The sequence below is a fragment of the Lycorma delicatula genome, chromosome 7 (genome assembly GCF_047948215.1).
Source record: "Lycorma delicatula isolate Av1 chromosome 7, ASM4794821v1, whole genome shotgun sequence".
NCBI classification, from domain to species: domain Eukaryota; kingdom Metazoa; phylum Arthropoda; class Insecta; order Hemiptera; family Fulgoridae; genus Lycorma; species Lycorma delicatula.
The window spans coordinates 80,927,597-80,940,350 of record NC_134461.1 but is presented as its reverse complement, the minus strand read 5'-3'; the positions used below and the strand labels follow the sequence as shown (position 1 = coordinate 80,940,350).

Genomic DNA, 12,754 nt, shown 5'->3' with positions numbered 1-12,754 from the left:
TTCCTCTGACTTCCTCCTAGTGTCTAAGAATACCAGATGACATACCGCTCTAGCCTTATGGTACAAATTTAGATGTTCATCTGTAGGCCTGCGGTTAACAGTGCCTGCTGTTGTTTGCTAATAGCATTTCGCAATCATTTAACCAAGAAACAAAGGATGTCTAGGGTTTCCCGACATTTGTGGGATATATCTAGTAGCAATCTCAAGTATCATGGACATAAAAGAGGAAAACTGATGAAGGATGCCTGTGCCACCATCGTACTGTGACAGAGAGGCTTCATGGTAACTGTTCCAATCTGCCTTTTCAACAATCCAACTCTGTGGCCTTTTCTTCATCTTGCAGTTGACATTAAAAGCAATAATTGGCCTGTGATCACTGCCATGAAAGTCATTGCAAACAGACCAATTAAGACAAGGGAATAAACTCAGCGAGCATACAGAGAGGTTGATGTTGGACAATGTACCAGGTGATAACATGTATGTGTGTGACTAATCATTCAATAGACAAAGGTCTAAGTCTTGTCTCACTCTGTTTACCATATCTCCTCAAGAGCAGAAAGTTGAGCTCCAGAAAATATGGTGGGCATTGAAGTCTCCTACTATTAATGACGGTGATCGAATTTGCGCGAGGAGATTTGACACTTCCAGAGCACTGAACTTAGAGTTCAGTGAGAGATACAAACTGCAGATATGCAATTTGAAAGGGGATAGAGACCTTCACAGCAACAGCAGGAATAAGGGTAGCTTATAAGGGTATCCTTGCAGACGACACTGCATTTCGCATGAAAATAGCAACTCCACCATTCCCTCTACTGTCTGTTAGACAGTCGTATCTCTCACAGAAATAGTCTCCGAGTGTTATTGCACCTTGTTGTACAAGATGCATTTCTTGGAAGTACATGATTCATATGTGCACGCCAATACCCTAATATCCTAAATGCGAGACTGAAAAACGTTCTACTGAATAATATTCATAAGTAGTAGATATAGTTGTAGATACAGAATTTCAGGAAAACATATAAAAATTAGTTGTATGTGATCCGGTTTTTCTTCTTTGCAGTTTTGATAGTGAGGAACGTCGATGCCCTAAGATCAAGCAGCTCCTCAATATCCTCCAGTATGCGAGGTGATGGAGGAGGGGATTTTGATGAATGGGATGTTGTAGACGACATCCCAGGGAGATGTGGGACTCCCTTAACAGGGAGCTTAGCAGATGGCTTACCACCAGCTGTGATTACTACTGCCCACACAGGTAAAACTTCAGACACAGAAACCTTTAGAGAGATCCCACGATTGGATTCACTAACTGCGACTAACTACTTCTAGTTCATTTTCATCAGCTCTGAAATAATGGGCATAAGTGAAGTGACCTGATCAGACAAGACTTAAACAAGCTTCTTCAGCTCACTGTAGGATCTGCACTGTTTATTGTCTGCATTTACAAGAGCTCTACTTGACTCACAGCAGCGAAAGAGACATCTGGTTTAATCAGTTTTCGAGAGCTAAGCGTTTTTTTATATTCTCTTCGGGTGGCTGGGAAAGAAAGTTATTGCTCAGTACAGATTTTTAGGATTGCTTTTTCTTCTTTGAAAGTTGAGCAATCTTGAAATCTAGCTGAATGTGTTCCCCCACAGTTTGCACATTTTTCTTTCTCCTAACAGTCAATGTTTGTGAGGCCTTCTTTTGCACATCTAGCAAAGATTACGGTTTTCGGACAAGAAGTTGTGGTGTGGCCATACCCTTGACAATAGAAACACCGTCTTGGGTTAGGGATGAACGGTCATACTCTAACCAACAGGTATCCTACTTTAATTTTCTCCGGTGTTGAGGGTGTTTGAAGGTTAAAATAAGAGATGGTATAGGTTCTTCCATCCCTACCTGACATTTCATTATCCTCTTCACCTCTACAACACCTTGGGGATGAAGCTATTCAGCAATTTCTTTAACGTCCACCTCAAGAAGATCCTGGCAAAAAATTACTCCTTGGCTAGAATTCAAGGTTCCATGACATACTGCACTTATTGATGAGACATAAGAGCAATCGACTTTGCTCATCAAAGAAAACTCTATTAGAATTGATCCATCCCTCAGTTTTCTGATGTTCTTGGGAAACCACTTTAACCTGTCACTACCTTATTGATCAGGAAAGGTGAAACCTTATGAAGGGTGCCACCTTCCTGATTATTGCGCAAAAACTACAAATCTGACATTCGGATACTGTAAAGGTGTTTTGTCGCCATTCAAATTATTTACCTCAGGACAGTTATCATCATCAGACAAAGCCAATCAAGGTCTTTTCACAAGATGTATGTTGGTGGTTTTGGCAGATAGACAGTCAATTAGCATAGAATTTGTTTGTGGACCTGACAATTTGGTCCCACATGTACTGATGATATAACGGACCACTCCAACAGAGTATGCATACTAGAGCTAGAGCTAAATACAACTGGGTTAGCCCACCCAGAGGACATCGTTCGAGACTCACTACACACAGCCATTCACCCACCAGCATGATAGTTTCTACACTCGGCTACAATTGCACTTAGTAAGGTGTCACATTACCTTAGTGTATATGAAAGAAGAAATAGTGTAGAAAGTTGTAATGTAGTTGTGTAACAATATATTTTATAAATTGTATAGTGTTCTCGGTGTAGTGTATGTGTGTAGTCTAAAGTGTTCTGCAACTCAGTGTGTAGTGGGAAGAAAAGTTGCAGAGGCTAGACCTGTGGGGATGCCAATCCTCAAAGTCTTAAAGAATAAGACACCCCACACGGACTTAGAACTGGTGTATGAATGAATGTGAAAAAAAAATGATGAAGTGCAAAGCAGCAAGCAAATATAGGAAGAAAAAATACATAATGAGGAAACAAGAAATATGATAACTAGAAAGGCAGCTGCAACATATAGAAACATAAGAGATTGGTTTGAGAAAATGAAACCAAAATCTATTAAGAAGAAAGGGCTAGTAAGTGGCAGAGAAATATCTGACTAACTACTAGAGGAGGAAGAAGAAACTGATGATGATGATGATGATAAAAGTCTCTTTAAGAGACTTAAATACTAAGATCTGTATTTAATAGAGCTTAAAAGGCTTATAGAATAAAAAAGCAGAAGGACTTGATGATAGACCATCTGAAGACTACTCTGGAAGACATAAAACTGAATAAGATTTACAATCAAGTAGATAAAAATTTTGGATACTAGAAAAACTCCTCAGATTTTAAAAGGAGTGTAATTGTTATCTCAAATAAAGCAGGAGCAGATAAATGTGAAAGCTATTGCACTATCTACCTCATGCACCAAAAATATTTACTACTATAGTTTACAGACAAATAAATAGAGTTTGTGGTAAAAGATGTATTACAGAAGAGCATTTATTTCATTAATTGAATGGGAGCAAGGGAAGGCATTCTAGCCTCAAATGAATTTTAAAATGCTTAAAAAAAAAATAAAGCCACCTACTTGATCTGGGTATGATCTGAGGCTTGGTACGGCAAGAGTACCTGAAAATCTAGAATGAAATGAACATTAGAAATTTTAAGAAAATTTGGACTTAAATATAGAGAAAGAAGAATTATTAATAATCTGTTTAAGAATACAGTAGCAGTTATAAGAATAGAAAATGAGAAAAGGTGAGCTCTGATTCAAGAAGTGAAAAAGTATAGTTTATTCCCATTCATTTTCAACTTTTCAGATGTACATAAAAAAGCAGGGAAACTAAAGGCAGAGTTTTAGGGCAGTGTACTATCCAAGGGGAAAATTAAAAAAAAAAAGTGTTAAATGTACAAATGGCATAATTTTTTTTGACAGAAACTAGAAATAAATCAATATATAACTTGGGTCTATTGCAGAGAGAAATTTGAAAATAAGTCCAAAAGAAAGGTTATGAAATGTGATAAAAAGGAGGGTAATGAAGGACTAAATATTAAGAAAGGGGAACACAATATACCAGAAGTTGTGGAACTTTATTAATTAGATAGAAAAATTTTACAAAGGATAGACAAATTAATGTAGAAATAAAAATCAGAATAGTACCAAAAATGAGAGCTTTCAAGAATTCAGATAGTATCAAATATAGATCAAATAATTAGAAAAAATTCTGTTATTTTTATTGAGTGTATTGCTATATGAAGGAGACACACAGACAATTGGAAAACCTAATATGATAATGCAGGTAGGACTTTGAAATGTGGTGTTACAAGATGTTAATTAAATGGATCATTAGACTAACCCAACAGGTTGGTCTAGTAGTGAACTTGTCATCACTAATCAGCTGATTTTGAAATTGAGAGTTCCAAGGTTCAAATCCAAATAAAGACAGTTGCTTTAATGTGTATTTGAATACTAGTTTGTGGATATCGGTGTTATTTGGTGGGTGGGTTTCAATTAACCACACATCTCAGGAAAGGTCGACCTGAGACTATACCAGACTACACTTCATTTACATTCATACATATAATCCTCATTCATCCCCTGAAGTAATACCTTATGATGGTTTCAGAGGTTAAACAATAAAAAAGGAGAGTAATTAATTGGGACAATAAAATTTGAAATGTAGAGGTCTTAAAAAATAATTAAAACTTTCATAACCACCTTACCAGCAAAAAAGACATCTGTTCTAAAGATCTTTCAGTCTTTTCAAACCATCATCAGGAGATTAAAAATATTATAATAGGTCAAAAATTAAAATAAGTACAGTCATGACTATTTGAATGTCAACAGTATACTCTCAAGAGTAATACTTTTAATCTCCTGATGATGGTTTGCAAAATCGAAAGATCTTGAGTACATATATCTTTTTTGCTGGTAAGGTGGTTATAAAAGTTTTAACTACTTTTTATTTTTAAAATATATCAGCGGAAACCATGTTTAAGAAATTTAGTCTTATGATGACTAGGAGAGGAGAGAAATTTGTGGCAGAATCATAAAGAACAAACTAGGTTGATAGGCTATGCATTATAACATCAAGGTTTAGTTTATTTGGTAGATATGGGATATGGAGCAGGTAAAAGCTGTAGACAGACAAAGAATAATATAGAAAATGGATAATTCAAGCTGAAGCGTGTAATAAATATGTTAGATTAAAAGATTATCACAACACAAAAGGGAATAAAGAATATTAAAGTAGTCAAAAGACTGATAAAGAATATCAAACTAGTCAAATGACAGATGATAAAAAATCTGATGTGGACACCATATGACTTCCTTGTACACCTACTAAATTACATACACACATTTTTTTTTTAAATGAAAAGTACAAAAAATTTTATTTCATTAATAACTTCTGATATCTTTTCTTTTTATTATTATTTATCATATTTTTTTTTTTTACAATCAGAGGTTCATAATTATTAATAAATCAGTATGATTAAATTTAAAAAGAAGTAGATGAAGTCTGATTTGAACCGATGTGCCTTCCCCTTGTAAGAACCAAATATTTCTAATAATTTTGTTATATATATTTTGTTATAATTACACAAATCTCATAACTTTCATACAATCAACATGTGGAGTTTAATTATTGTTACTAATATGACGAATGTGATTTCCTGAGGATGAAATTTAATTCCAAATGCACTTGAATGTGTCAAATTCATTTGTTAGAAGCGGTTTTTTTGTTTATTAACTACAATCCAAATATTTCATTAATTAGAATTTTAGCCATAACTCTGGAACCAATGAAAATAAGTACCACTTATGATATATCATTGACAAGCTGTCAATGAGGGCTTATTACTGCATTTAAGAAAAAGTCCAATTTTTTTTTGATTTTGGGCTTTTTTGGACACTTTTGGTCCAGTCAATTGCAATCAAAAGGGGAGGTGCACAACTAGATGTTACAACAGTCCTAAATTCAAAATTTCAACTTCCTACGGCTAATTGTTTTTGAGTTATGCAAGACACATATGTATGTACGTACAGACATCACGTCGAAACTAGTCAAAAAGAATCAGTGATGATCAAAATGTATATTTCCATTGAAATCTGAAAACTGAAATTTTTCGCAATCACAATATTTCTTTACTTCATGAAAGGAAGTAAAAAAGGATGTATAGAACAACTTAAATCCCAAAAATATAAGGCAGTAAAAATCAAAGCAATACATCAGGTGCGTACGTGGCATCAATGGATATCACATGTATATCCTAAGCACTTAATACACTACAGATTATATCCCCCATACTTTCTACAGTCAAACTCATAAACACTCACACACAAAAATACATGTAAAAGAAATTGAAACTTTCTCAAACCTGAAGGTGTAATATAAGCATATCCTTCTGCAATTATTTTTTTAATAAAATCTATAATATTAGGTATATAATCAGTAACTCTAGCAAACAGAGTAGGCATTAATATGCCAAGATTTTCAAGATCATTATAAAATTCTATTTCATATTTTCTTGAAATCGTAGAAAAATCTGTATTCTTTTCATTAGCTTTTTGAATTATTTTATCATCAATATCAGTAATACCCATAACCATAATAACATTTATGTTGAACCATTCTTCTAATATTCTTCGAATAATGTCAAATTTCACATAGCAACTGAAAAGGAAAACACAAAAATCATTATCAAATCACAAATTTCAAATCATATGTGTACCACATCAATAAATCCTAAAAAATTAAGGTGTAAATTTTAAATATAACTAATTATAAAATATATAATACAAATAAAAAGGTATCTAGCTTAAAAACTTTTATGTTCTTGGTAGTAAAAGGTATTGGCTCTTACTTTTTTTAATTTTATGAGTTAAAATTTTTAATAATTCATTCGTAAAGTAAGTTAATTTGATATATTTTTTGTTTTTGGTCCTTTATTTTTTCTTTTTCTAACAACTAAGTTGATGTTATAACCACATAAATTATATTCATTTCTGTATGGAGTATTTTCCGTGTTCTTCATTATGATTTTCTGGTTATGCAAGTAAGTTATTGTGCAATCTAAGAATTTTTAATAAACTTAGTTTACACTTAATCTGGTTTTAGATACGGAGATTAAGTGTAATCACCATTAGTTAGTTTTACTGAACATTTAGAAAATGCATTTTTTCACTTTCTATGTTTACAACAAAATTTGAAAGTACATTTAATAGTAGCCTATCTTAGCCTATCAGACTGAACAGGGATCTAACCTTGAAACATTAATCCTCTTCTTCTTTTTCTATTTAGCCTCCAGAACCACCTAAGGTGTTACTTCAGAGGATGATATGTATGAATGTGAATGAAGTGCAGTCTTGTACAGAAACAGGTCGACCATTCCTGATATGTACAGTTAATTGAGGCCTGTAATCTGGCCTCATAAAAATCACACATGAGATTTCTACAATTTTACTAAAACACATATAAAATGTAATCCAATAAAATTGCATTTAAGATGCTATATATATTATTACATGTATACTTTACTTTTTATATACTTTTTCTTTTCTTTCTGGATGATTAATTCCATATAAGCTTTCAGCTTATTTGGTGAATTAGAAATGGAAATATATGGTGTGATTATGAAATGGAAAATTTTTAGTATATGAAAAATTCCATACCTGACCGAAATTCGAACCCAGGACCTCTGCAAGAAAGGCCATATAAGGTACTTTATGTAGGTAATTTATGCAAAACTTGGCTTTAATAGACAATATACTAAATTAGTTTGACCTTTTTATGTAAACACTGAGCAAGATTTGTAGACTGAATTAGGCCTCCTGCTATTTATTAAAATTAATTGCAATAAATAATGTTATTATATAGCAATAAGCTGAAGTAGTCATCTTTGCCAACAAAGTCTCAAACAAAATTCTGTTGACATTATTTAATTGCCATTCATTTCATAAATAATGGAGCACATTCAATTAACAAATCTCACTTACTGTTTGAAAAAGTAAAAACAATGCAAAAACAGTGTGGCATTTAACATTAATTTTGAGTAGGAAACACTGGTTGTGTGAGTTGTGGGTGAATTCACTGACAGCAGTGGTTGGGTCCCTGAGGCCTTGATTCAGAAAACAATCAAATGTTAGTCTATGCAATGAGAGTTTAATCAGACATTTGGTGATGATCAGTAACGTGAGCTGCACCTTCAAGAAAAATAATTGGTCATGAGGTGTACCAGTAGCAAGAGAATGGACCCATTCAGGATAAAATCGCATACTTGTCAAAACAATGCCAGCACAACATAAAATATCAAGTGTGTGAGAACAGATTTAGAAGGGATTCTATGTTGATAGTGCAGCAGCATTCCTAACTTTTGAATTTGTCACCAGAAATGTATGACAGATTTTACTCCATGATTTAAGTTATCACAAACTGCAAGAGAATTTCCTGCAAACTGCAGGAATTAAACAAAATGTGTTTAATTCATTTAAAATAAAAATGTAAAAAATATATCAAAGCATTATACAATAAAAATATAATAATAAAATGAGAAAAACAGCAGTATAATAGAACACAGTAGATTTGAAATCTATAGAAATATCACTCATATTCTTTTCATAAAAATTAGCTGATTTATTATAAAATAAACAATATGTAATTTTTAAAAATTCAAAATTCTAAAAGATAAAAAAGAAAGTAAACCAATAGTTTAAAAACAATACCAATAATATAATAACTAATTTTTATACAGTATTTGTCAATTTCAAAGAGAATAGAATTTCCATTTTTAATATTAACAAACACATAATATTATCATTAAAATTATGTAAGTTATGCAAAGTAAAAGTGCAATACAATCTTCCTTGTACTGTATTATAGTTTTAATTTATCCAATATGAAAATAAGTAAGGAAAAATCAATATATTAATAATAATAATAATAATAAACAAATTCTGTTTTCTACTTAAACTTCAAAATCAAGAGGTGCATTAAGCCATCCCAAATCATGCACTCCATTCTTTCATGCAATACCTTGATAAACTTTTATTGCATCTAAAGGTATTAATTGCAACCAGATTTCATTACTGCCAGTTTAGTTAGTTATATTGATTTACCATCTGGTCAAAGTTTATCGAATTTAAATATAAAAAATCATTATATGAGTCATCCTAATTTTTTTCTGTTTATTAATATAAGACAATAAATACTATTAGCAAATCGGCACTTTTCAAGAAGATGCCTGCCACTGAGAAGACGACCTGTAGTTATTCAGTTAGTTGTCAGATGGCACCACTGAAAGGCTATACTGAAGTAACAAAATAAATAAATATAATCTAGCCAAACTTAACCTATGCTTGCTTCGCTCGCTAGTGAAGGTTAGCAAGCAAAGTGAAAATAGGTTAACTTTGATTAGATTATATTCATAATTTTATGTCCTATTTAAGTATTCAGATATCAAGTTTATCTTTATTGGCTAAGCGGTGGATTTTGTTGTTATTATTAAAGCGACAGTTTATATTTATTAGCTAACTGATGGTGATATTCAGGACGTACTAAATAAGTATGTCCTATTTAGGTATTCAGATATCAAGCTTATCTTTACTAGCTAAGCGAGAGCGATAGCCTTTCATTGGCACCATCTAAGAACCGACTAACTACAGTTCACCTTATTGGGCGGGCATCTTGAAAAGTGCCAGCAAGTCTTTGACACAGTCTTATGTGGAATGGATTATTTTGTCTAACACCAATTTCTGTTGTTAATAGCAAACTGATTTACTTTTTGCGAATATCCATTTTATGATTCATAACAGCTTTTGTATTTTGGTAGTGCAGTGAAAATCCACAGTCATTATAAAGTATTTTCACTGGGTTTCTCAATCTGCAATTTTGCATTATAAAGGTACAGTCCTCAGATTAATTTTACAGTCATTCAGATTAATTTTCAATATAAGAGCAATCAAGAGTCATAGGGTAGAATGAATGTCCTGAATTCATAATGTAATTCTTTTTTAATTTTTTCTTAGTATTAAAATAAATATATTAAAATAAATATATTCAAAGTAATAATTTAAATATATTAAAATAAATATATTCAAACTAATGATTAAAATAAAAAAAAAAAACAATGATTTATTTTTACATAATAAAATGTCAATAAAAGATTTTTTAATATAACTAGTCAGTTGGTTTTTTGTTGCATTGTGAACATAGCCTGTCAGCTGACTGATTCTATTTTACAATCTTGAGTTCTTCAATTTTTAATGTTGGTCGACACAAATAATAACAAAATGTTTCTTTATAGTATATGTATCTTTTAAACAGTCCACATTTTTAATTAAGAGAGAAGTACATCTACTGCATAACTGAATTTTTCAAATTTTGTGTGCCAATTTCTTATTCAGATGCTCACTGTTATAATCCTTTCCCCTCTCATCTATTAATCTTCTTCTTCCAAACTGAAAGTAGCAGTTATATCCCAAACAACCCAGCTTAAAACCTCATCATTTCTAATAGCCTATCCATTTCATTTCCAACATTTTCCTCCCCAAGTGCAACTCAAAAGGTTAAATTTATCCTTCTCTATCTTTTCTATATCTGTCATTCAACAAAAAAACTGAACAAAACAATCATTCTATTCCTTAGCTAAAGTATATTTTCAAAAGTTGCACATTCAAAGAGACAAAATAATTGATATCACACAAGAAAATTCAACATATAAATAAATGACATTAAGTTTAATATGATAAAAAACTAAATAATTCACTTTCAAGTAAATTATACTTGTATTTGCTTACAAGTTTTTCAGGGCTATCATCAATAACTTGCTCAGTACAGTTTCCAATACCACTGTTGTTAATGGTACCAATTTCAATAGGTTAGGAAAGTGTGTAAGCTAAGTAAGTAATCCCCAAGTATGTAATCAAATAATGCATTCAATCTACTTAGTATTTGCTTTTTAGGCGTGTAAATTTTACAATCATTCAAATTTGTTGAGGAACTGATTTCTATATACTTAGTAGAAATTTTAAATGTTTAGTGTCTTTGTATTGTGGTTCTGTTTCTATCAGATGATTTTCAAAAGTTAGCTTGTTGTGTATAATGCTTGTCTTCCATTTTATTTGTAGGTGAATTTACAGCCGGTCTATCCAATGTAGTTTTTAACCAATCACTGCAGTACAATTTGTATGTTGGATTTCTTATATGTCAGTTGATATATGAAATTGTGCATTTTGTTACTTGTTTTTAATGTAATGCAGTAATTTTTCTTCTCGGCAATAAATAGTTTGAATTTTAATATCCAGATGCATAAATAGTATTTTTAAAAACTGTAAACTTTTTAGAATGAAAAGGACAATTTCTTAAGGGAGAACACTGTAAAAATGTTACTTATAATACTTCTGAAAAACACCCAGACTAACATCATGAACACAAAACTGTCTAGATTTCCAGGAGAGTTAATTAATTAATACAGCTGGGTTGTGTCAACCAAATCCAGCTGACTAGATGCACAAAAACTGCAGTGATTGCATTAATGTTACATCAGATTGGGATGATAGACTGAAATAGTTCAATCAAATCACTTCAAAGAAACAGTATAGATGTACAACCACTAAACACAACATACAAGTTTTACGACATCTAAAAACCAATTTTAAACTTTAAGAATATGAAATTTAAAAACAATTCAACAAACACACAAATCGAATTCAGTATTTGGTCACATAGTTAAAGGGGGGCTCCGGACATTTTTATGATGATTGCCAATAAAAACAGTGCCGACTAAAGAAAATCTTGATAATTAACTTTGAAAGGTTTTTGTTACAAAAAGCCCCATGATCTGAAGTTAAGTCATTTAACATTCAGTAATTTTAAGTTATGATGTTTATAAAGTTGTTCGATTGAACATAGTATACACAATGTACATATACCTAGCGTGTCCTAAATGTGAAGAATCATAAACTGTCGGGCCACAACTATACCAAGTGGCAATATTTTTAGTTTTTAACACTAAATTAACCTTTTCTTTTAGAATAGGATTATAAATTTTAATTCCGGTATCATAACCTATAGGCTGAACCCATAATCCTGAACGTTTTACACACGATCGTTCTGAATGCAAACCTCTATAAAAACTGTTACAACACTTAAAATATCGCTTAAAGTAAAATGACTTGTTAAAACAAAAATACTTTGGCGACATCATTTAACAAATCTCACAATTTGCACAACAAACAAATATACAAAATAATTCATAATTGAATTCAAGACACAAATCGATTACGCGTACATCGATTGTCGGTTGGAATGATTCACTAATCTCAATATAACTAGATAGGGGAGACCTATATATTGAAATTGGTAAAATTTAAAACTAGCGCCACTAAATGAGTGATAGACCTATTGATCTTTATATAACTGGATAGTAACCTTTGACATAAATGCAATTAATTGTTCAATATTGAAGACTATAATCGCAATGGTAAGGATGTTTATTTTACTCAAGATAGATAGCCAAAAAAGAACGGTCATTTTCACAACACAAGCAGAAATTTACGGACAGTGGTAGAGAATTTATTTAAAGATCATGTTCAAAATACAAAATCAAAACACTTCCACTTCATCGATTTAAAACGTGGTTTAATCCCTACTCTGCACATGCGCCGTTTCACTTTATTTAGTTCTACCATTAATTTATTGGCGCTAGTTTATGCATCATATTTTACCAATGCCAACACATAAAATTCCCTATCTAGTTATATACAGATCAGTGCAACGATTTTACCAAACAAAACGTTTCTAATCAAATTCCTGCAATCTGTTATAACCACGGAACAATCTCAAAATTTACTCCTTATGCGTAGCTTATGAGAAGTAAGC

General features: G+C 31.7%; 1 protein-coding gene across 1 annotated transcript in view; it reads right to left on the bottom strand.

Annotated features, from left to right (window-relative positions):
- CysRS-m (cysteine--tRNA ligase-like protein, mitochondrial) overlaps positions 1–12,169 on the bottom strand; it is a 45,601-nt gene extending 33,432 nt beyond the window's left edge. The window contains exons 1-2 of the mRNA XM_075371393.1: positions 11,806–12,169; positions 6,255–6,550 (exon numbers count right to left, since the gene is read on the bottom strand). Of these exons, the coding sequence (XP_075227508.1) occupies positions 6,255–6,550; positions 11,806–12,080 (571 nt within the window). The 5' untranslated portion in view covers positions 12,081–12,169. The remainder of the gene's footprint in view (positions 1–6,254; positions 6,551–11,805) is intronic.
- Positions 12,170–12,754: the final 585 nt, after the last annotated feature.